General features: G+C 41.4%; 1 protein-coding gene across 1 annotated transcript in view; it reads left to right on the plus strand.

Annotated features, from left to right (window-relative positions):
* The window catches only part of C1H12orf75 (chromosome 1 C12orf75 homolog), a 46,525-nt gene extending 32,366 nt beyond the window's left edge, over positions 1–14,159 (plus strand). The window contains exons 3-6 of the mRNA XM_065938413.1: positions 4,883–4,918; positions 5,722–5,801; positions 6,792–6,829; positions 13,299–14,159. Coding sequence (XP_065794485.1) covers positions 4,883–4,918; positions 5,722–5,801; positions 6,792–6,796 — 121 coding nt within the window. The 3' untranslated portion in view covers positions 6,797–6,829; positions 13,299–14,159. The remainder of the gene's footprint in view (positions 1–4,882; positions 4,919–5,721; positions 5,802–6,791; positions 6,830–13,298) is intronic.
* Positions 14,160–26,239: the final 12,080 nt, after the last annotated feature.

A 26,239-nucleotide genomic window follows, 5' to 3' on the forward strand; every position in this document is an offset into this window, starting at 1 on the left:
TGTTCTTTCAAAACATCCCACCCTCACCTTCTCCCACAGAGTTCAAAAGTCTGTTCTGTACTTCTGTGTCTCTTTTTCTGTTTTGCATATAGGGTTATCGTTACCATCTTTCTAAATTCCATATATATGTGTTAATATACTGTAATGATCTTTATCTTTCTGGCTTACTTCACTCTGTATAATGGGCTCCAGTTTCATCCATCTCATTAGAACTGATTCAAATGAATTCTTTTTAATGGCCGAGTAATATTCCATGATGTATATGTACCACAGCTTCCTTATCCATTCGTCTGCTGATGGGCATCTAGGTTGCTTCCATGTCCTGGCTATTATAAACAGTGCTGCGATGAACATTGGGGTGCACGTGTCTCTTTCAGATCTGGTTTCCTGGGTGTGTATGCCCAGAAGTGGGATTGCTGGGTCATATGTACCACAGCTTCTTTATCCATTCAGCTTAATGGACATTTAGTTTGCTTCCATGTTCTAGCTATTGTAAATAGCACTGCAATGAACACTGGGGTACATGTGTCTTTTTCAATTTTGGTTTCATTAGGGTAGTAGTGGGATTGCTGGGTCATATGGTGGATTTATTCCTAGTTTTTTAAAGGAATCTCCAAACAGTCTTCCATAGCGATTGTATCAATTTACATTGCCACCAACAATGCAAGAGGGTTCCCTTTTCTTCACACCCTCTCCAGCATTTATTGTCTGTAGACTTTTTGATGATGGCCATTCTGACCGGTGTGAGGTGGTGTCTCATTGTAATTTTGATTTGCATTTCTCTAATAATGAGCGATGTTGAGCATCTTTTCATGTGTTTGTTAGCCATCTGTATGTCTTCTTTGGAGAAATGTCCATTTAGGTCTTTCTCCCACTTTTTGATTGGGTTGTTTGTTTCTGTGGTATTGATTTGTACGAGCTGTTTGTATATTTTGGAAATTAATTCTTTGTCAGTTGTTTCCTTTGCTACTATTTTCTCCCATTCTGAGGGTTGTCTTTTCACCTTGTTTGTAGTTTCCTTTGCTGTGCAAAAGCTTTTAAGTTTAATTAGGTCCCACTTGTTTATTTTTGTTTTTATTTCCATTACTCCGTAGGAGATTTCTGCTGGTCGATGTATGTTGACTTGCTCCTTGTCTAAGGTAGCAGGATTATGGGCCAAATGTGTGGAGATATTTGGACCAGTGAACTCCTGAGCAGTACTGTCAAAAGAGGCAGAGCAGTTTGACCTCTTCCGGCTCATCTCCTGTGAATCGGCTTCCTTTTTACTTTGTCGTTCCCAGCATGGACTAATTCAATCTTCAGTCTCTCTTTTCTAAGCAAAGACACCAGGGTGAAGTCATCTCATTCTCTGTCTTTAGTGCTGGCAGAAAATAGAGCCATGATGGCCACGTCCTATGGCTTTCTAGGCTCCACCAGTGGCTGCTTTCTCGTCAAGCCAGGGTTTACATGGCTTTCTGTCCTGCTCTCCCTCCCCACATCCTTCCCTGCTTTGGGGAACAAATCTTGTGATCTGTCAGCAATCACAGCTGCACAATAGTCACTGCCCTTGCCCTAAAGCTATACTGACCAGGAAAGAAAAATGATCAAGCCCTCCATGAAGATCAGCCCTCCTTCAAGGGCTCCGTGGTAAGGGGGTGCCCTGGTCCGACCACAGGCTATTTTCATCACTTTAGAAACTGAACAGAAATCTGCATTGCATGTGCCTGCAGTGAGGCTGCACAGGCTGTAGGTTAGCAAAACATAAGGTTTATTTGCCTTTGATTCACATTCTACACATTCCCTGTGGGAATCATCCCATGCTTCAGGGGCTTTGTATGTCTTTGGCACTTGTATGTCTAGGAAAATTGTCAGTAAGTATTACTAAGGCCGGTTGACAACAGGATCTTTCAAAATACACTCTGTGAGGGGAAACAAGTACAGCGATTCTTTACGATGGTGCACGGGCGGGGCAGCCCAGGTGTTCGGACAGCCAAGGCGTTATCCCAGACTTGTGAGTCTTCCCAGGTATTAGAATTCTGAAGGCTGAGGTTTCTTGCTAAGTTGCTTAGCCGTCAGATAAATTTATCACCCCAGTTGTTTTGAACTGCCCTGAGATAATGTCCACTTTTCATCAACAAGAAATGCTCTTTCGAAAGAAGCTGGTCTTCACACCAAAGGGGTATTTTTTTTAGATGCTTAACGTCTCTAGATCTTCCTCTTCCCAGGAATGTTTATTGCTGCTTGATGAACCATTTCTTTTTCTGAAGGCAACAGCCAGTGCAGTCAGGGCAGGACCACATCACCGTAGCTGAAAGGCTGCCGTCCTCTTGAACAGGACAGGGCAGCACTTGGCTCTCAGGCAGCCAGAGTGGCTTAGCCCTCTCTGTCCACAAGGAGATTTGGTTTAGACCAGCCACTATTTTTTTATTTAACTTTGATTTGGACCTGGTTGTTCAGATGAATACAGTCTAATATAACTGCTGATCTGGAGAGGTTTTCTACTGAGAATACTTCAATACATAACTATGTAGCCATTTAACAAGTTGTAAAAGATTGCTTGCCCCTGACAGCATAGAGGCTTAGGTCTAATGCAAATGAAACATTGACTAAGACCCCTCTGCCGCCTTGGTTCCCTCTTATAAATGGGATGATAGAATCAGAGAGATCCAGCTTGGGAGATAGAGGTGTTTCTCTGATACAAATTAGCATGGGCTCACAGTTTATGAAGCAGGAGCTGGAATCACACACACATACAAATTTTTATTGGAGTATCAACCCAGTGAATCTTAAGGGAAATCAACCCTGAATACTTATTGGAAGGATTGATGCTAGAGCTGAAATTCCAGTATTTTGGTCATCTGATGCAAATAGCTGACTCTTTGGAAAAGTCTCTGATGCTGGGAAAGATTGAGGACAGAAGGAGAAGAGGGCGTCAGAGGATGAGATGACTAGATGGCATCTCTGAAGCAATGACATGAACTTGGGCAAACTTTGAGAGACGGTGAGGGACAGGGAGGTCTGGCGTGCTGCAGTCCATGGGGTTGCAAAGAGTCAGACATGACTGGGTGACTTAAGAACAACAACAACAGCAGAACAACATGGTTGCTTTGCAGTATTAAATTAGTTTCTATTGTTCAGCAGCCTTTGGTTTGAATTCTGGCTCTAAACTTGGTCGAGTAACCTGGGGTGCAGTACCCCACCTTTCAGAGTCTGAGTGTTTCATTTTTAAATGTGACTAATGCTCATTTTGGGCTTCCTGGGTGGCTCAATAGTAAAGAATCTGCCTGCCAATGCAGGAAAGGTGAGTTCAGTCCCAGGGTCGGGAAGATTCCCTGGAGAAGGAAATGGCAGCCCACTCTTGGATCCTTGCCTGGGAGATCCTGTGGACAGAGGATCTGACAAGTGGGCTACTGCCCATGGGGTCGCAAAGAGCTGAAATGACTGATCGACTGAACAACAGCAGCAGCAACAAATCCCCGTTTTTCAGGATTGTGACAAGGATTAAAGGAAATGGTAGACTCGCAGGAGCAAATGCCTGGTGCAGTTACACAGGCAGGTTGTGAGACGGGGCTGAGGCTCAAAGCTTTTGCCAAGAGTGGTGTGGAGGCAGCGCCCGCTCCAGGGGAAGCCACCGCGTAGGTTTGTCACAGGAAGTGTTTTTCACTTTAACGTCTTCCTATTGAGAGGCAGAGCGGTGAATTGGAATGTGGAATGTGGTTTTGGTGTCAGCTGGGTGGGGTTTCAATGTTGGTCTCACTTGTTGGACTTGCATATTTGTTCATTACCTGGCTCTCTGAAGCTATTTCCTCAGAACTGTTGGGAGAAATCGCACTGGTGCATGTGGAATGTCTGGCACGTGGAATCTGACACATGGGAAGGACCCATTGATAATGCTGTTTTTACCTGTGCAGTCTTTAGTCTCCAGGCTTTGTATCATAGAATAATCATTTGTGGGATGAAGGGAGCATGTAGATAAAGACAGGCATTATAACTTAATTGAAGGTTTAGAAAATGGCCATCTGATAAGTCTTTATAAAGGGTATTTTTAAACATTTAGTAATATATCTGAAGCTTAATTTATTACCCAATAAATATGGCAGCTACATTATCATTTCCTGAAAATTAGATGCATAATATATTGATTAATTTTATACAGAGAATGCAAGTTGGGTTTTAGGGCATTGAATAATTTATGAGGTAATGGATTAAAAATAATTCACTATTTTCTTACATTTAGGGAAGTGAAATATATTTTAAAACATTGAATATATCCTTGAGCTGAATCACACAAAAGGGGAAAGACTTAAAATACAGAGATATGTCACTGGATAGGAAAAGAATATCTGTAGCAAAAAATGAGGCATTCTGTATGTCCACATCTGCCAGCTTCAAAAACAATTTCACGATAACGCTGGCCATTCAGAACCAGAGTTAATGGTTCTGATAATCTTGAACAAGTTTGTCACCATCATTTCCTAGTATCTATACTGATAGGTTATAAATCCATTTTAATTAATAGTTGTAAATAGCACCTAAAAGTGTTATACCACTTCAATAAACATAGCCCTGGGTCTACTACAGTATGACTTTGACACCTTTGAATTAAAAAGTGATCCAACTTTATCAAGAGGTAAATGAGGTTGATCATTAGCTGCTGAATTCAGATTATGGGCTCAATTTGGACAAATTAGATCACAGGGTGGTTTTTGCCCTTTATGGGAGTATTTTCTATGTGTATGGCCAGTGTTCAGCAGATGAATTCCAAATCTCCACTTCCTTTCTCTGTAGAGGTAGAGACAGTATACTGTGTTACTGAGATACTCAATGGAAGAACTTGCTCAGAACCAAAAATGAAGTCTCTGTGTAACCAAATGGCTCATATCAAATGTTTTTGATCTCTTAGAACAGAAGAGTCGATAACAGAAGATGACAAGAGGAGGTATGTTTGGTGTTGAAGCTGCCTTTAATTTGAATAATTTTGGTCACACCTCATGGATTTAATTTATCACAAATTAATTTAACTCACAAATTTAATTGACCCCTGGGTTGCCGATAATACAGATTCCTCCAGGAAAACTTCTGGTGCAGAGAACACAGGTGGGAGCATGCGGTGTGATAAAGACCTTGCCCAGAGTTCTTCTTTATCTTTGCTTCTTCCAAACAAGCGTGGTTGACCCTGTGCACACAGCCTGTGCTAGTTTCCACTTGTGGGCTTTGGAGGAGCTGTTCTCTCAAATTGGATGACATCTCTTCATTTCCTCTGCCTTCTCCATCCTTCCACCCTGTGATTAGCTGCACGTCACTCATTACTCCTTACCTCTCTCTTTCTCCTCACTTTATATCTACCTGCACGTTACGTGTTTTTGTGTGTTCATAGCATCTACTACCACATTAGTCAAATTCTTGATAAATATTGACCAATTAACTGTAACATGTCACGCTACTGATGTTTATTGCTCCACTGAATTCTAAAAAATCCCAACTCTTTCTTTATCATTCCAAGTAAAATATCTAAAAACTACTCTACAACTTTTTTTTTTATGTGTAGCTTTTCTTTAAACATAGAAAAACAATGATCTTCCAAGGACAATAGTATTCTGGATTCTACTTTTGAAAAGTCGTGAATTAGTTTAATAATTCTGTAGTTGTTTGATAGTTCCCCTGATATCCTCACTTTCTGCAAATGTATAGTAACCATGTAGTTTGGTCTGATTTTTCTGTCTCTGCTTCTTTTTCATCAAGAAACTATGGAGGAGTGTATGTTGGTCTGCCATCTGAAGCTGTCAATATGGTGTCCAATCAGACAAAGACTGTGCAGAAAAGTAAGTAAAACTCCGTGATATTTACTGTTTCTCCATGCTTTTTTGCTTTGTGAAAACAAATGTGAAATTGATATTTCCACTTGCCTGGCTCACCCTAAATATTACTGAGTTTCAGTGAACCATGTATAAGAACCATGTTTGGAACTTCCTTAGCAGTTCAGGGTGGAGACTTCAAGCTTCCACTGCAGAGGGCATGGGTTCAATCCCTAGTTACGGAACTAAGATCCCACACGCCACCAGGCATGGCCTGAAACAGAAACAAACAACAACAGTAACAGCAAAAACCCGTGTGTGCTCATTGTAATCATTTGCTGAAACTGCCACCCACGTGATGAGAATAATTCCAGGACAACAGTTAGCTTCTGTCTGTGGTTGATCCATGGATATCTTAAATTTCATATCAATTTCAGTAATGATCAGTGTGAAAGCAAATGTTTCAGTAAATTTATGGAATTTTTGTAGAACATAAAGGTAAATTCCTGTTATATATATATATTATAAATGTAACTGGTAAGTAGCCTGGTGATTAGAAGAAAATTAACTGCCTTTTCTGTAACGAAATGAAGTGGAGGCTCCTTTTTCTGAGTTTTAGTAGGAAGTAATTGTGGGGCTAATGAAGTCCTTTTGTTAATAGGTATGATTGCAGCCTTGTAGATAGCTTCTTGCTTAAGTGAAGTTTTAATGTGGTTTGTAAAGAACGCTGATTTACTGATCACTATCCAGTTGTCTGATATGTGGTTTTTTAAAGAACTGTTGCTATGTACACATATAATTATATAGATGTAACATGTAATTTAATTTGTACATAAATATAATAAAAATATTATATTATTTTTAGCATACCATGGTTATTTGTTCCTCATTGCTTTTTATTTACTTGATGATTTAGACTAGCAAATATGTATATATACTAGCTATTTGTAGTTCTATGGGAAACTGGAATATGTTTTTATAACTGAATATTTAACTTTTCTTAATTTTCTTTTTAAGATTAGAAGAAAATAATATCATGACTCAATAATCAAGAGGTACTGTACATTTTTCTAAATAATTCTGTATATTTAACCTTGATCAATGAACTATAGATATTAGATATTAATAATGCTCTGTAAGATTAGGAGGGATCTCATCTTTCAGTTAAATCTGTGGAATCCAATATGTTTTGTTGTAAAGAAGTCTTTAATGATTAGATTGATTTTCTCTGCAGTTAACTTAGTTTTTTTCAACTGCAACCTAATTCATTAAGTAAGAACAAGCTATATGTTTGCTTAGACTTACCGAGGTTTCACTCTTCATTGCCAAATTCTTTGAGGGGCTATGACCTTGAAAATGATAGACAAGGAAAGACTAGAGAGGCTGGGAGTTAGATTTGGATCCATATTAAATGTTTGGCAATAGCCATGGGTAGTTGATAGAGAGAAGATTTATCAGTACCAAAACTCCAATAGAGATAGGTAGTCATAAATGTGCAAAGATGCAGTTTTGCAGGAAGGAATAGTAAAATTATAGACCAAGTTTAAAAGATGAAGCACTGTTGACCTGATGAAGAGTGTGGAGTTAGAATTATATTGATACAATGAACAGGAACAAAGATACAAGAAAAATTGCTTTCATTAGCTACCCTCTGGGTACCAGACACTCTAAAAGATACTGAGCAACCCAAGAGCCAAAGAGTTTCAGTTCACCTGGTCCACAATGCATGCAATTCTTAGATCTTGCCTGTCTTTCTGTCTTGCCAAACATCCAATGATCAGGAATGCTCTGTCTCCTGAGATAGCCTGTTCTCTTTTGGGAGTCAGACAACCTTGGTTTTGAGTTCAGGCTCTTTCTGTTACTAGCCTGGCAAGTTACTTCCCCTGATATTTATCTTGATGGGGTCTTGTTAGGATTAAATATGAAGTCAATGATACCTTCTGTAGTTGTCATTGTCATCATCATCATCATCATTATCATTGTACCATCATCCTTTTTTGTAACCAGAATCCAGCCATTGGTAGGCCAGAAGCAAGACTGATTTGATGTTGAACCGACTTCTTGCTCAGAACCAGTATGGGTACTGGTGTCTGGGATGATATGGGCTGCAAAATAAACTCACAAATGGAGACGAATAAACCGTCCAGTTGGAGGAAAGGGACATGGAAGCTTTAACTGGTTTCTTTGGGATAAGAAATACAACAGTATTAGGCACCCACTTCTTCAAAGACTTTCTCATCAAGGCTACAACATTATGGAGCATTATTCCCTAGTGCTCATATCCATGTTCGGGTGTTGAGTTTCTCTTTAAGTTGTTGGAGATTTTCTATTTCTAGTATTTTTTTTTTTTAATCCTTTATTTATTTATTTATTTATTTAAATTTTCAGTGGGTTTTGTTATACATTGATATGAATCAGCCATAGAGTTACACGAATTCCCCATCCCGGTCTCCCATCCCACCTCCCTCTCCACCCGATTCCTCTGGATCTTCCCAGCCCAATAGGCCCGAGCACTTGACTCATGCCTCCCACCTGGGCTGGTGGTCTGTTTCACCACAGATAATATACATGCTGTTCTTTCGAAACATCCCACCCTCCCCTTCTCCCACAGAGTTCAAAAGTCTGTTCTGTACTTCTGCGTCTCTTCTTCTGCCCTGCATATAGGGCCATCGTTACCATCTTTCTAAATTCTGTATATATGTGTTAGTATACTGTAATGTTCTTTATCTTTCTGGCTCACCTCACTCTGTATAATGGGCTCCAGTTTCATCCATCTCATTAGAACTGATTCAAATGAATTCTTTTTAACAGCTGAGTAATATTCCATGGTGTATATGTACCACAGCTTCCTTATCCATTCATCTGCTGATGGGCATCTAGGCTGCTTCCATGTCCTGGCTATTATAAACAGTGCTGCGATGAACATTGGGGTGCACGTGTCTCTTTCAGATCTGGATTCCTCAGTGTGTATGCCCAGAAGTGGGATTGCTGGGTCATATGGTAGTTCTATTTCCAGTTTTTTAAGAAATCTCCACACTGTTCTCCATAGTGGCTGTACTAGTTTGCATTCCCACCAACAGTGTAAGAGGGCTCCCTTTTCTCCACACCCTCTCCAGCATTTATTGCTTGTAGACTTTTGGATAGCAGCCATCCTGACTGGCGTGTAATGGTACCTCATTGTGGTTTTGATTTGCATTTCTCTGATAATGAGTGATGTTGAGCATCTTTTCATGTGTTTGTTAGCCATCTGTATGTCTTCTTTGGAGAAATGTCTGTTTAGTTCTTTGGCCCATTTTTTGATTGGGTCATTTATTTTTCTGGAATTGAGCTTCAGGAGTTGCTTGTATATTTTTGAGATTAATCCTTTGTCTGTTTCCTCATTTGCTATTATTTTCTCCCAATCTGAGGGCTGTCTTTTCACCTTACTTATAGTTTCCTTTGTTGTGCAAAAGCTTTTAATTTTCATTAGGTCCCATTTGTTTATTTTTGCTTTTATTTCCAATATTCTGGGAGGTGGGTCATTCTATTTGTAGTATTTTTAAGAGTTCTAAATCTCATGTGAATTTCTAAGAAGTTCCCTGCTATTTTTTTCTGATGTGACTGTTTTTTTTTTATTATCTGAATCAAATAGAAAAGATAATCTAGTTGAAAATAAGCATACATTAGTGTTTACCCTCCGAAAACAGGGTATATTTCAGAAAGCATCTGAACAGAGTGGGAAGCAGTGCTGTGTAGACAGAGATCAGGAGACTCGGCAGGTCTGTTTTAACGCAGGAGCTTAGATGAATCCCTCACTTTCTCCCAGCTTCACCCAATTTCAGTTTTCACATGAGAGAGTTAGACAAGATGGTTGTGGAACCTTTGTATATGGATCTGAAATTTCCTGATAACAGTGGAACCACACTGCTGGTGAATCAACCCACATAATGTTAGATGGTGAGCTCGAATATTTCCCTACTGCTCATGGCTGTCAGTATGAAAACAGACACTATTTTATTACCATCCCTCTCTCTTCTCATCTTTCCCCATTCTTTAACTCTACTGCTGAACAATCAATTAGCCTCTTTTGAATTATCTGAGAAGTTTTCTACATTGAAAGGCTGTCCATTTACTCAGTAGTTAAGCATCCTAAGTGGTTCTTATCTGGGAGGTGTCGGAACATGTGGTGTCTGAGCTTAAATTATTGGGCAGGAATGCTGATGACAAGAGACATTTTATGGAAGAGATTGGAGATTCTTGTGTTTTTTGACCTAAACCAGAGATTAAATTGCCAACATCCACTGGATCACAGAAAAAGCAAGAGAATTCCAGAAAGACATCTACTTCTGCTTCCTTGACTACACTTTAGCCTTTGACTGTGTGGATCACAACAAATGTGGAAAATTCTTAAAAGTAGTCAATAGACCACCTTACCTGCCTCTGAGAAACCTGTGTACAGATCAAGAAGCAACAGTTAGAACCAGACATGGAACAAAGAACTGGTTCCAAATTGGGAAAGGAGTACGTCAGGCTGTATACTATCATCCTGCTTATTTAATGTCTATACAGAGTTCAGTTCAGTTGCTTAGTCATGTCTGACTCTTTGCGACCTCATAAACCGCAGCATGCCAGGCCTCCCTGTCCATCACCAACTCCCAGAGTTTCCTCAAACTCTTGTCCATTGAGTTGGTGATGCCATCCAGCCATCTCATCCTCTGTCGTCCTCTTCTCCTCCTGCCTTCACTCTTTCCCAGCATCAGTCTTTGCAAATGAGTCAGTTCTTCACATCAGGTGACCAAAGTATTGGAGTTTCAGCTTCAGCATCAGTTTCTACAATGAATATTCTGGACTGATTTCCTTTAGGATGGACTGGTTGGATCTCCTTGCAGTCCAAGGGACTTTCGAGAGTCTTCTCCAACACCACAGTTCAAAAGCATCAATTCTTCAGCACTCAGCTTTCTTTATAGTCCAACTCTCACATCCAAACATGACTACTGGAAAAACCATAGCCTTGACTAGACGGACCTTTGTTGGCAAAGAAATGTCTCTGCTTTTTAATATGCTGCCTAGGTTGGTCATAACTTTTCTTCCAAGGAGTAAGTATCTTTTAATTTCATGGCTGTAGTCATCATCTGCAGTGATTTTGGAGCCCCCCCAAAATTAAGCCTGTCACTGTTTCCACTGTATCCCCATCTATTTGCCAAGAAGTGATGGGACCGGATGCCATGATCTTAGTTTTCTGAATGTTGAGCTTTAAACCAACTTTTTCACTCTCCTCTTTCACTTTCATTAAGAGGCTCTTTAGTTCTTTGCTTTCTGCCATAAGGGTGGTGTCATCTGCATATCTGAGGTTATTGATATTTCTCCCGGCAATCTTGATTACAGCCTGTGCTTCATCTAGGTCAGCATTTCTCATGATGTACTCTGCATATAAGTTAAATAAGCAGGGTGACTATATACAGCCTTGATGTACTCCTTTCCCTATTTGAAACCAGTTTGTTGTTCCATGTCCAGTTCTAACTGTTGCTTTCTGACCTGCATACAAATTTCTCAGGAGACAGGTCAGGTGGTCTGGTATTTCCATCTCTTTAAGAATTTTCCATAGTTTGTTGTGATCCACACAGTCAAAGACTTTGGCATAGTCAATAAAGCAGAAATAGATGTTTTTCTGGAACTCTCTTGCTTTTTTGATGATCCAGCGGATATTGGCAATTTGATCTCTGGTTCCTCTGCCTTTTCTAAAACCAGCTTGAACATCTGGAAGTTCACGGTTCACATACTGTTGAAGCCTGGCTTGGAAAATTTTGAGCATTACTGTGCAGAGTACATCATGAGAAACGCTGAGCTGGATGAAGCACACACTGGAATCAAGATTGCCGAGAGAAATATCAATAACCTCAGATGTGCAGATGACACCACCCTTATGGCAGAAAGTGAAGAGGAACTAAAGAGCCTCTTGATGAAAGTGAAAGAGAGTGAAAAAGCTGGCTTAAAACAGTGTTCAAAAAACAACGATCATGGCATCCAGTCCCATCACTTCATGGCAAATAAATAGGTAAACAATGGAAACAGCGACACACATTATTTTTTGGGCTCCAAAATCACTGCAGATGGTGACTGCAGCCACAAAATTAAAAGGTGCTTTTGGAAGAAAAGCTATGACCAAACTAGACAGCATATTAAAAAGCAGAGACATTATTTTGCTGACAAAGGTTCATATAATCAAAGCTATGGTTTTTCCAGTAGTCACTTATGGATGTGAGATTTGGACTATTAAAAAAAGTTCAGCGCCGAAGAATTGATGCTTTTGAACTGTGGTTTTGGAGAAGACTCTTTAGAGTCCCTTGGACTGCAAGGAAGTCATACCAGGCCATCCTAAATGAAATCAGTCCTGACTATTCACTAGAAGGACTGATGCTGAAGCTGAAACTCCAGTACTTTGGCCACCTGATGTTAAGAGCTGACTCATTTGAAAAGACTCTGATGCTGGGAAAGATTGAAGGCAGGAGGAGAAGAGGACGACAGAGGATGAGATGAATGAATGGCATCACTGACTCAATGGACGTGAGTTTGAGCAAGCTCTGGGAGATGGTGAAGAACAGGGAAGCCTGGCGTGCTGCAGACCATGTGACCACCAAAGACGGACACAGCTGAGCGACTGAACAACAGATGTGTAAAATCTTAGTGACCCAAGTTCACGGTTGAATTGGTTACTTTTTGAAGCTATTGGCTCAAATGGTAAAGAATTTGCCTGCAATGCAGGAGACCCAGGTTTAATCCCTCGATTGGGAAGATCCCCTGGAGAAGGAACTGGCAACCCAACCCACTCCAGTATTCTTCCCTAGAGAATTTCAAGAGCAGAGGAGCCTGGTGGGCTACAGTCCATGGGGTTGAAAAGAGATTTGGACACAATTGAGCGGCTGACACTTTCGCTTTCAGAATCTCTTAAAATTGGCTATGTCTCCAGATGTGTAGTTTCTTCTGCAGATGACCCAAGGGTGGAAGTTTTGCCTGTTGAGATGTGTGGAGTGCTGCCAGTGCAGTAATGCTTCTCAGATGCCCGTGGATGGGCTTGCTACATCAGATCCCCAGGGAGATCATGTGGGTGGCTCGCCCCCTCCCAGGAAGGTCTGACTGAGCAGGGAAGGAGTGGGGTTGTGGCTGAACAATCTGTATCTTTGTGCTGTTGATGGGTAGCTAGATTTGGGCATCATCCCATTGGTGTATTGGGTTGGCCAAAAAAGTTCAATTCATAAGATGTTGTGGAAAAACTCAAACGAACTTTTTGACCAACCCATAGTTTAATTATAAGCTGAGAGTCTCTTTCTCCATCCACCTTTGTCTCTTTATGTAAATGTCATCAGTGCTTCACCCAGCGCTGGCAGCATTTTCATTCTCAGATCGATGTTAAACGGATGCTGAATGTGTGTTTTACTGAAAAGAAAATCAGTAAAAAATTTGCAGGCTTAACGCTGATGTAGTTTATCCAGGTGTTGCCTTTCGTGCTTCCTAATAACCCTTTCCCCTTTATTCTCACCCTTATAGCCTGTTCATCAAGATCTGGATGAAATTTTTCCTTCATGGGATTTTGTAACGTGCACAGACATTTCCAAGGAAATTCTAAACAGTCTCCACGCCTCCCCCGAAATTCTTAGTTGATAGTTAAAACCATGGGTACATACTGAATGTTGTGGTACTAGAAAGGAATTGGTTAAACAACGTGCTTGGATATGGAGCTTTCTGTGATCCGCCGCAGAAGGCAAACTTATGAAGGCTTCTTGCCCAGCCGGTCCTGTGTCCCCGCTGGGGTCTCACCTGAACATCCCCACAGCTCATGAAGATCATGTCTTTTCACTGATGCTTTTTTGATAGTTTTTATAAATCAAAATCCGTCATCTATTTATAACTTAAAATAATAAGGCACTATCAACGAGTTACCCAAAGTAATATATTTGTGTGTTATTTTTCACTATTTCTACTTCATGTTGATTTTTAGCTGTAAAATTGATTAAATTGATACTTCCTGCCATCTCTTTCCCCTTTTTACTGTTGGTTTTCAGGTTTATTTAAATGTCTAAGGAGTTTCTTTATTGGGAACAACGCATTACATGGCAATACTTCAGCTGCTGAGGTTTGCATTGCATGCTGTATGTACATTTTGATTAACTTCCTCTTTGCTTTAGTCAAAGGCTTATGTAACTACAAGTACTTCATAGCCATCAAGTCTCCCATTCTACCTGTGTGTGATCATAGCATTTTATCATGTTAATTCTGTACTATTTTCAAGGACTTGTCACTGATGGTTAGTGGGATATTTGGAAAGTTCTTAATTTGATAATGACCTTGTACTGCAGTGTAAATCACTCAATTGTATTTGAACAATTAAAACATTTTTATCCCTCTTTACCTGGATTTCTTCATTATTTTTCGGAAGAACACTTTCACATGTTGTGAAAGTCACATGGTGTGATATTTAGATGCAATACATCAGTATAAAAATAATAATGTATAAATGGATTGCTATGAAAAGAACAAAGTCTTTCTCAAGAAGAAAATCATTACCTTATGTATTCCATACAACTATCATAGGGACTTCAAATGGATTTGAAAAAAACAAACAAACTGAAGATTAGAATCACTGAGAAATATTATGATACATGTACTCCTGTCCCATATCCATACATCCTTAATGGCATTTAGGTGAAATGTCATGTTTATCCCATAGAGATAACAAATAGATTAACTTTTGAAAACTTTTGAAAACTTTTAATTTTGAAATAAATTCATATTTAAAGAGGAGTGTAAGGATGGTACAGAGAGTTCTTAAATGATGCTCTCCAGCTTTCCTTAATGTTAGCATCTTACATAAATATATTTGTCAAAACTGAGAAATTAAACATCGGTATAATGCTATAAACTAAACTACAGGCTCTCACTGGATTCCATTAGCTGTTCTGTCAGCATCCTTTTTCTGTTCAGGATCCAACCTGAAATTCCACTGCATTCTTTTTTTTTTTCAATTATTTGTTTGGTCACACCAGGTCTAGGTTGTGGCATGTGGGATCTAGTTCCCTGACCAGGAATGGAACCCAGGCCCCCTGCATTGGAAGCATGGAGTCTTAGCCACCCTTAGCCACTAGGGATGTCCCAAAATTCTACTGCAATCTGTTGTATTTGTCATCCTGAGTCTCCTCTTCCTGGCATTTTCTCATAATTTCCTTATTTTTCATGACTTGAGACTTTTGAAACCTACATATTTTATAGTATTTTCCTCAGTCTGGATTTCTCTGATGTTTTCTTATGGATGGGGGTTATAAATTTGAGGGGAATACCACAGAGATGAAGAGCCCCCTTCATCACATCATATCATAATATCTTATGATTCCAACATAATTTGTTATTGGTGATATTAACTGTGATCACCTGGATAGCAGCATCTGTCAGGTTCCTCCTCTGTGAGGTGTCTTGTGTTCTGTTTCCATCCTCTCTTCCTTATACGTGAGTCAGATGTTTAGACCACACTCAATAGAAGAAAGTGAAAGTTTAGTCGCTCAGTCGTGTCTGACTCTCTGCAACCTCATGGACTGTAGACTACCAGCCTCCTCTGTCCATGGGATTTTCCAGGCAAGAACGCTGGAGTGGCTTGCCATTTCCTTCTCCAGAGGATCTTCCCGACCCAGGGATCAAACCCGGGTCTCCCACATTGTAGGCAGACGCTTTACAGTCTGAGCCACCAGGGAAGTTTGACCACACTCAAAGGAGAAGGGAATTAAGCTCAACCTCCTGGAGTAAAGAGTGTCAAGGAATTTTTAAGAAGCATTATGTATTACTTGTCATAAGAAAATGAGATCTTGCCATTTGTGACAACATGGATGAACTTATTTATGTTAAGTGAAATAAGTCAGACAGAGGAAGACAAATACTGATAATTTCACTTATATGTGGAATCTAAAAAACCAAACGAATGACTAACAGAAACAGTCATGCAAACAGCTGTTTGCGAGGGGAGGAGGGGGGACCGAATGAATAGGTGAAGGAGATTAAGAGATGTAAACTTCCAGTTACAAAATAAATGACTCATGGGGATAAAATGTACAGTGTGGGGAATGTAGTCCATAATAACGTAGCATCTTTGTATGGTGATAGATGGTAACCAGAGTTACATGGTGATCATTTTGAAATGTATAGACATATCAAGTCATTATGTTGTGCACCAGAGTTTACAAAAGAGGTCAAGTATACTTCAATTAAAATATAAAGCAAAAGGGAAAGAAAAGGGAAAAACCACAGTAATTATTAAGTACTTTAGGGGAGACACTTTGAGACTCTGAACGTGTCCCGTTTTTAAAGGTTTGCCCACTAATTTTAGCATTCATCCCTGGACCTTGCTGACAGCATTTACTGTGGTATTCCAGTGCTCATGTTCTACTTCCCTTGTTCCTTCACATGTGTTCCTTGGAATCCTTCTCTGAAGAATACTTGTCTCTTCTCCCACATTTGCCTTCCCAGGTGGCTCAGTGGTTAAAGAATCCATCTGCAATGCAGGAGAGGCAGGAGACTTGGGTTTGATCACTGGATCAGGAAGATCCCCTGGGGGAGGAAATGGCAATCCACTCCAGTATCCCTGCTGGGAAATCCCATGGACAGAAGAGCCTGGCAGGCTACAGTCCATGGGGTCACGAAGAGTTGGACGTGACTGAGCACCCCCATTTACGTTTTATTCAATCATTTATTTATATCCATAGGACTCATGGATACTACTTTCTTCTTTAGGTTGTAGTCTAGCGCTATAATGATACCTATTTTATTGTTCAAGTTGTTCAAGTTTTGCTCATTGGTTATTGTTTCATGTTAGTTCTTGAAAAACCCCATCCTTTGTTCTTCTTAGGTTGACTTTTATTAGCAAGCAAGAACAAAAATCCAATTCAAAAGTTAGTTTAAACACATTCCTAAAACTCCATCAAATTTTATTATAAATGAACAGTATTTTCCATATTATGACAAGTCTTGTCATTTTCCTTCAACTAGACATTATTTAAATTTAGAACCTTGTGATTCTTACACGTTAATAACACCACCCACTTACCTGTGTCTTAAGTCTAATGATTACCATTTTTAGTAAGTATTGCAAGGTTATTGAGTGAAAGTCTTAAAGAGTAATTACTAATGTTAAGAGCTTTTTAAGAGCTTTCTAAAGTGAGAGATTGGAGAAACCTTTCAGTTCAGTTCAGTTCAGTTGCTCAGTCGTGTCTGACTCTTTGCAACCCCGTGGATGGCAGTATGCCAGGCCTCCCTGTCCATCACCAACTCCCGGAGCCTACTCAAACTCATATCCATTGAGTTGGTGATGCCTTCCAACCATCTCATCCTCTGTCTTCCCCTTCTCCTCCCGCCTTCAATCATTCCCAGCATCAGGATCTTTTCAAATGAGTCAGTTCTTCACATCAGGTGGCCAAAGTATTGGGGTTTCAGCTTCAGCATCAGTCCTTCCAATGAATATTCAGGACTGTGCCCAAAATTTGAGTTAAAAACTTTTCAAACAATGTATTCTGGTTCTTTGTAAGACTTACTGAAATGTAACATATACTGGAGAGATGAGTTTCAGAGAATTTCTGACTAATAAAATTATTTTGATTGGAAAAGATTTTTTAAGAAACCTTCTATGCTAGGAGACATTTATTTCTAGACTTGGTTTTAGGAGACTGCTTGATGTTAGTTTTGGAAGAACTGTTTCAATCTCTGGAATGTAGATATCTGGTTTTGGCAAGTACAGCTAACTTCTGGGGTTGTATGGCAGAGTGGCAGCCTTGAACTGAATTCTCAGAAGTGATCTGGAGGAGGCTCTAGGGAAAGGAACACAATGATAGAAGAGTCTTAAGTTAGTACTTGCCTGGAGAATCCCCATGGACAGAGGAGCCTGGCGGGCTACGGTCCATAGGGTCACAAAGCGTCGGACACGACGGAAGCGGCTTAGCATAGCACGAGTTAGTACAACTGGGAGGTTAGCTCACTGGGCTTTCCAGTTGGGGAGAGCTTGGAGAGGAAGAGAAGAGGTTCTGTTTTGCAAATGGGAGCTTTATGTCGTCGTATCACATCTATGCCGAAAGTTGTGAAGAATTTCAGGAGTGAAAAGTTATGTAAGGAACTCATTGTCAGAAAGATAGTTTACATTTTCTTAGCTTGCTTTTACTTACTGAACATGATAACTCCAAGCAGAACAAAATGATGCGCTTTAGATTGGTTTCGGATGCCCCATTCTGATTCTTAGTTGCTTTATCGATCATCACCGATTGAGTTCTTGCTGTGCCCCGCAGGGACACTAGTCACTGAGGAGACTGCTGGAAGACCCAAGCCCTGCATTCGGGGCTCTTTGGAATAGCGGGGGAGCGGGCGCTGGGTGACCTGTAATAAGCGCAGAGCAAGGCCCAGGGGAGCCTGAAGGCTTTGGGAAGACAGTGCAGGCGCACGCTGTCGGACTTCTGGCTTAGCGTAGACTTCCCAGAGTGCAGTTCCCGGCTGAGCCAGAAGGGGGAGCGCCAGGCAGCCAAATACGGGCAGAAGACCAGTAAGGGTAGAGAACCGCAGGCCCAGACTCTGAAGACCCCCAGCGTGTCCTGGGAACTGCTGGGAGTTCATCCTGGCTGGTGGGGGTGGTGGGAATTGGGGGGAAGAGGTGGGCAGGGTGACTGGGAGCTTCATGGGGTGAGGTGGAGCTTCTCCTGAAGATTGTGGGAAGCCACTGTCGGGGGAAGCAATTGTGGGGTTTACCTGCTGGGTCCCCCCAGTCACTGTCACCTAAGGGCCATCAGAAGTCTTCGTCTTTTGTTCTCTTCCAACCCCTGGTTTGTGAGTCTGTTTGTAAGAGGCATGACAAATACTTGCAGTTCCAGTTTGTGATGATGGGCTTTTCCCATTTAATGGATAATACAAACGACTTGGAGTTCTTAGACACAGTGCAATTTGTGGAAAGCTTTGTTAAACAAACAATAACATCCATCTCCTACACAAGACATTCCTTCAGGACTAGGAGGGGTGGTTGGCTGTTTAATGCACAAAAACTGATGCAGAGAGCTAAGGAAAAGAAACAAAAGTGTATGTTCCAACCAAGACCTTCTACTAGGAAGGTCAGAAACATTCCAGGGGGCAGGGCCACCCCTCCCCCAGCACCAAGTGTAACCAGCTGCTTAAGAATTGGGTTTTTGATAATATTGAGGCCATCCTGTTACTTCACATCCCTCTCCCCTTCTCTTTCCACTAAAGAGATTCATTAAGTGAGGACAAACTTCTTTCGCTACCAGTAGAGTCTGTAACACTAGAGGATGAGATGGTTAGATAGCATCACCGAATCAATGGACATGAGTTTGAGCAAACTCTGGGAGATAGTGAAGGACAAGGAAACCTGGCATGCTGCAGTCTATGAGGATTGCAAAGTGTCAAATACAACTTAACAACTAACAACAACAACAGAGTCTGTAATACATGTTACATAATAATTTAGCACTTCTTTTACCTATTTTGCTTATTCCATAAATATTTAATGTTAAAGTGCTGCAGACTCCCTAGAAGGCAGGCATCTTTATATTCTTTTCCATTCTTCTTAGAATTGAGTCTAAGGGACCTATATGAAAAAAATGACTTTGTATAGTTATGAAAGCAAGAGAATTTGTGACTCTCAGACAGGGTGTGTTTTCTCTAGAGCAGTAGTATCTTTGGGACAGATTTAAGGCCTTTGGTAAATCGTTTGGCTGTTTCTTTGTCTTGAAAAATTTCAGTAAAATAGGGCAAAACTTATTCTAGTTTTCTTCTAAGATTGTTATTAGAAGGATTCATTAATTCACTGATTCATTCATCCAACAATTATTTCCTGAGAGTCTACTCTAGGTCTGGCATTTATTTTAAAAAAATGTAACAAACTTTATCTTTTTACTCATCCTGTGGATGTGTATTTTTAAAAATTAATGTATTTGGCTGTTTTGGGTCTTAGTTGTGGCACTGGGGGTCTTCACTGTGACCAGCAGGATCTTTTGTTCAGCGCATGGACTCTGTAGTTGTAGCAAGCAGGCTTAGTTGCTCCAAGGCATGTGGGATCTTAGTTTCCCATCCATGGATTGAACCCGTGTCCCCTGAACTGGAAGATGGATTCATAGCCACTGGACTGCCAGGGAAGTCCCTACTCAAAGTGTGAAAGTGTTAGCCACTCAGTCGTGTCTGACTCCTTGTGACCCCATGGACTGTAGCCTGCCAGGCTCCTCCATCCATGGGATTTTCCAGGCAAGAACACTGGAGTGAGTTGCCATTTCCTTCTCCAGGGCATCTTCCCCACCCAGAGATAGACTCTGGGTCTTCCACATTTGCAGGCAGACTCTTTACTGTCTGAGCTACCAGGATACCTCTATCTCATCTAATTCATTAGGACATTTTTATTTTTTAGAATTTCTGTGATTTTTATTAATTTTTTTCTGGCCATGCTGGGACTTGTAGTGTGTGGGCTTTCTCTAGCTGTGGAGCTTGGGCTTTGTTGCCCCACAGCATGTGGGGTCTTAGTTTCCTGACCAGGGATCAAACCCCTGCATTGGAAGGCAGATTCTTAACCACTGTACCCCCAGGGAAATCCCACTGCCCTTTTGATAAGAACAGTCACTAGCTGGAGGCCTGGCATTGTTCTAGGCATTGGAGATGCAGCAGTGAACCAATCAGACAAAAGTCCTTGATGCCAGGTTTATGTTTTACAGTGGGGAGATGCACTAAGTGAATAAATATTATATATGTGGTTACAGTAATAAGTTCTATGGGGAAAACTAAGCCAGAAAAGAGGGAATAGAGAGCTAGTTGGGAAGGTGGGTTTGCAATTTTAATCTTGAATAGGAAGATCAGGGAATTACTCACTAAAAAGACATTTGAAGGCAAAGAACTGAAGGAGAAGTAGCTACCCATGTGGGTTCCAGCAGAACATTTTAAGAAGTGGCAAGCTAAAATTCCTCATGCAAAAGTATGTCTAGAATATTTAAAGAAGAGTGAAGAATTCAGTGTGGTTGGAAAAGGATATGCAAATGGGAGGGTTGTTGGAGAGGTTGGAAGGTCGCTGGGGAGGGGTATTTTGGAGAAAGACCAGGACCATTATAGAATTTTAATGCTTTAAAATGTATTTTAAAATAAAAACTGTATATGTTTATTGTGTTCAACATGACTTGATATACATAGTGAAATGATTATTACAGTCAAACCAACACATTTTTTCCCCATATGTGTCTGTGATGAGTTCAGTTGAGATCTACTTTCTTAGCATATTTTGGTTATCCAATACAGTATTATTAACTATAGCCATCATGCTGAGCCTTGGCTCTTTAGACTTGTTCATCCCACATAACTGCAACTTTTTACCCTCTGACCAGCATCTCCTCATTTCTCTCACTCTCCCAAACCCTGGTACCCCCTATTCTACTCTCTGTTTCTATGAATTCATTTCTTTATTAAAAATTTTTACTCACAGGTGTGATCAGACAATATTTCTCTTTGGCTGTCTTATTTTACTTGGAATAATGTCCTCCAGGTTCATCCATGATTTTTCACATGGCAGGACTTCCTTATTCCTTTATGGTTGATTAACCTTCCATTGTGTATATATATATATACACACACCACATTTTCTTTATTTGTACAGACATCAGCAGAAACCAAGATTGCTTGCATGTCTTGACCAGTGTCAATAACACTGCAGGGAACATGGTGGGGGGCAGATATCTTTTTGAGACAGTGATTTTACTTCCTTCAGCGATATACCCAGAAGGAGGATTGCTGAATCCCATGGCAGTTCTATTTTTCTTTGCAGAACTTCTTTGCTGTTTTCCATAGTAGCTGCACCAATTTCCATTCCCACCAGCAGAGTAAAAGGGTTTCCTCTTCCCCACACCTTTCTCGAGACAGTGATTTCATTTCCTTCAGCTACATACTGAGGAGGGGAAATGCTGGCACCTATGGCAGTTCTGGCCGCTCAGACAGTAAAGTATCCGCTCACAGCGCAGGAGACCTGGGTTCGATTCCTGGGTCAGGAAGATGCCCTGGAGGAGGCATGGGTATCCGCTCCAGTATTCTTGCCTGGAGAGTCTTGATGGACAGAGGAGCCTGGTGGGCTACAGTCCACGGGGTCGTAGAGAGTCAGACACAGCTGGGCAACTAGCACGTGGCAGTTCTATGTCTAACTTTTTGAGGAACCTCCATACTGTTTTCCACAGTAGCTGCGCCAATTTACATTCCCCTCAACAGAATACAAGTGTCTCCTTTCCCCTCATCCTCTCAGCACTTAACTGCTTGTCTTTTTGCTGATGGCCATTCTAATGGGTGTGAGGTGATACTTCACTGTGGCTTTTTGATTTGCATTTTCCTGATGATTAGTCATGTTGAACACTTTTTGTGTTCCTCTTCACTCGATTGTTTCCTTTGCTGCGTTCGACAAAAATAAAGGAATGTTTTATGAGTCAGCTATTTGGGTATATTATATAGTCAGAAAAATTGTGCTTTTGATGAATATGTAATTTAATGGGGAAATGTACACAATATGTTTCAGAAAGCAAACGTAAATTTACATATAGAATTATCCCAGATACTTTTGTATATGTGTGTAAGGGTATATATGTATACACACAGAATAAGGGTGAGTGGGGTGTGGTGCAGGGATGGAGTGGGTCCTTGTCTCTCTCATTGTTCAGTGACCTTCAAGCCTGAAACACCCTGACCCTGAGCATTAGTGCAGTGTTAGGCTCACAGGAGTGAGTAAAACTGCTTTATTGCATATTGATGGAGGAAGTCCTGTCATCAGTTTACCAGATCTTGAGTTTTACCAGACACTTGACTGTATTATATTTAACTCTCACAGAAATCTTTTGTACTTTAAGGTAATAGGAAACTAGTTTGAGTTGACTTCTTAACAATATGCATAAAATCTGTAATAACTTTGGGTGTTTAACATCTTGGGGAAAAAAAACAAACTCCATTGTCTAGGGGCATGCCTCTGTAATGCATGCATTTACTGCCCTCTTGTGGAATTAACTTCTAATAGCAAGTTAATTTTTTAAAATATTTTCCAGAGGAGCCTGGCCGGCTACAGTCCGTGGGGTTGCAGAGTCAGACACGACTGAGCTTTACAGGGTTGTGGTAGTTTCTGCCGTGGATCAGCGTGGATCAGCTGTCAGTCACTGCAGTTGCTCAGTCGTGTCTGACTCCCTGTGACCCCGAGAACTGCAGCACGCCAGGCTTCCCTGTCCTTCACCAACTCCCAGAGCTTGCTCAAACTCATGTCCATCGAGTCGGTGATGCCATCCAACCATCTCATCCTCTGTCGCCCCCTTCTCCTCCTGTGTTTAATCTTTCCCAGCATCAGGGTCTTTTCCAATGAGTCAGTTCTTCGCAACAGGTGGCCAAAGTATTGGAGTTTCAGCTTCAGCATCAGTCCTTCCAGTGAATATTCAGGACTGATTTCCTTTAGGATGGACTGGTTGGATCTCTTCACTGTCCAAAGGACTCTCAATAGTCTTCTCCAACACCACAGTTCAAAAGCATCAATTCTTTGGCGCTCAGTTTTCTTTATAGTCCAACTCTCACATCCATACACGACCACTGGAAAAACCATAGCCTTGACTAGACGGACCTTTGTTGGCAGAATAATGTCTCTGATTTTTAATATGCTGTCTATGTTGGTCATAACTTTTGTTCTAAGGAGCAAGATCTTTTAATTTCGTGGCTGCAGTCACCATCTGCAGTGATTTTGGAGCCCCCCCCCCCCACCCCCCACCAAAAAGGCTCTCACTGTAGACGCATATTCCCTCCTTCTTGATTGGGTGGTTGAGTTCCTGACCTCTGCTTCTCTGGGGTCTCACTCCCCCCACCCCAAGGAAACAAAGAACCCATCTCAAGGGCAGCATCTCCCACTGTCACAACATTACAGAGAATGATCCCCCTGGACACTCCCGTCACTATGTGTTTCTCGATTTGCTCAGTGCCTTGGGGAAGGGGCTCTCCTCTGCAGTGGGGAGCAGCTCACACTTGAGAAATTCACACCAGCATTCCTATGTCCTCAAACCTTTGGATTCCCGCCTCCCCATCACATCAGGAAAGTTCTGCCATACTCCTGCCCTGCCAGCTGTGCAATGGAAAAGGAGAGAGAGAGACTCCGCCGTGGGCTCGAGGAGTGGCTCCTGGTGTTAGACTCAGCCTGGAAGGTCTCTAGGGCCGCTGACTTATTATGGTGAGTACTATGAGCTCTCTTTACTCTCAGAAATCTTCACCAAAGAATGTTGCTGTTTCCTTGATTCTTCTCTGGCAGAACCATTTATTTCATGGTGAAATGTCTCTTTCCTGGAACACAGGGTTTCTCTGTGATGTTTAAGATCACTTCTGTGTTTCTGATGAGGAAGCCGAGATACAGCAGAGCCGCGCACTTGCCTCGGTCTGAGCCTCTCTAGTGGCGCATTCCATTCACACAGTAACTGCACATCTGTGAGGAGTCAGGCCCTAAGGTGGGACTTGAGTCCAGGCTTGTAGAATCTCAAAGCCTTTCCACGATAGCATGGCAACATTTGTCAGGGGCTTAACTTACCAAAGAGTAGTTAAAAAGCAAAAGGAGAGAGAAGAGGAAATGCCAGGGAAGAAGAAAAAAGTATGCAGAAGAGAAATGATCTCATTCCAGTATGATTTAGAGGTTGCAAACAGGCAGCATTAACTGTTGAACTTCTAGGAGATAAACTCTCCCAACAGGAACCAGTGTAGAGATAAACAGAGGAATCAGACAGATGGAGATGAAAATATCACTCTTAAAAAAATTCTGGGGATTTCCCTGATGGTCCAGTGGCTAAGACGTTGTGCTGTCAATGTAGGGGCCCCGGGTTCGATCCCTGGTAAGGGAATGGGATCCCATGTGCTGCAACTGAATTTGCTTGCCTCAACCAAAGATCCTGCATGCTGCAACAAAGATCAATGATCTCACATGCTGCAACTAAGACCTGGTGTAGCCAAATAAATAAATAATAATAAAAATTCTGTTGCGTAACATCCTCTTCCAAAATCCATGCTCACTCCACCTCAGAATGTGACCTGATTTGGAAATAGGGTTTTTGCAGATGTAATTAGTCTAGATAAGGCCATGCCAGGTTAAATGAACCCTGAATCCAGTATGTCTCATGCCTTATAAGAAGGTAAAACAGATGCACAAAGAGGGAGCATGTCATGTGAAGACAGAGGCAGAGATGGAAGTGATGCAGTTGTGAGTCACGGAAGCCCAAGGATTGCCAGGAGGCACCAGAAGCTGGAACGGGCAAGAAAAGAGCCTTCCCTGAAAACTTCAGAGGAAGTATGGCCCTGCTGACCCCTTGATTTTGGACTTCTGGCCTCCAGGACTCTGAGAGAGTACATTTCTATTGTTGTAAGTACCAGTCTATGGTACTTCATTATGGCAGACACAGGAAAGGAAAACACCACAAAAGCAGTTTGGAGAACAGGACTTTCTGCTCACTTTCTGAGTGCCCCATGGGGTCACAAAAGAGTCGGATGTGACTTAGTGACTAAACAACAACAAATCCTTGAATAGACGGACTTTCCCCCAGCCTTTCTTTGAAGATTTTCCACAGATCAGGCTGGCTCCTTGGAGGATGGAGACTAGGTGAGCAAGCCCAGTTCCCTCCTGGAAACTCACCAATCAGAGGGGAAGAATGAGGCGGGTGTTGGGGGTAGTCTTGCTAAACTTCCCCCAACAGGAAGCATGAAGAGTAGGGGATAAGGGTTCCTGCAGTGTAGATGCCAATTTTCAGACTGCATCATGTTTTTCTAAAGATATTTGAATCAGTTCCCATAAAAGTTGGGAGATTTCATATAAAATCCAGATTTCAAGAGTCTTTCGGAAAATGGAAAATCTGATCACACTGGCCACTTTCCCACAGGGCTAGGACTGGCCGTTACTGCCAAGCGGTGTCTTCTGATGGGGGCCCTCTGGCTCCGCATTCTGCCTGCCACTCTCTATGTCTTATCCCTGGTCCACTTTCAGACATTCTGGCTTAGGATTCTTGGAGTAGTGGTTGAGAGCACAGAGTTGAGCCAGACTAATCCTGGGTTCAAATCTGCGCGCAGTTACTTCCTAAATGTGTGGACTTGGGCAATTGATTTTACCTCCTTGAGCCTCAGTTTTCTCATATGTAAAATGGGGATAATAAGAGAACCTATGTTGATATATGGCAAAAGTTGATACAGCATTTTAAAGCAATCATCCTCCAATTAAAAATCAATCAATTAATTAAAAAAAAAGAATCTGTGACTATTGCAATCCCTTGGGGGGGGGTGGAAATGAGAGAACCTACCTTATGGGGCCTTGGAGAGAGTTCAAGAATATAATTATGTGAGTCTTACACATGCAAATGCTCAGGATATGGGAGCTATTGCTTCTATTTGAAAAGCAAAACTGAACAATGAAAGAGGAAACCTCAAGGAGAGAAAGCCTCAGG

Source organism: Muntiacus reevesi, chromosome 1 (genome assembly GCF_963930625.1).
Source record: "Muntiacus reevesi chromosome 1, mMunRee1.1, whole genome shotgun sequence".
Classification (NCBI taxonomy): Eukaryota; Metazoa; Chordata; class Mammalia; order Artiodactyla; family Cervidae; genus Muntiacus; species Muntiacus reevesi.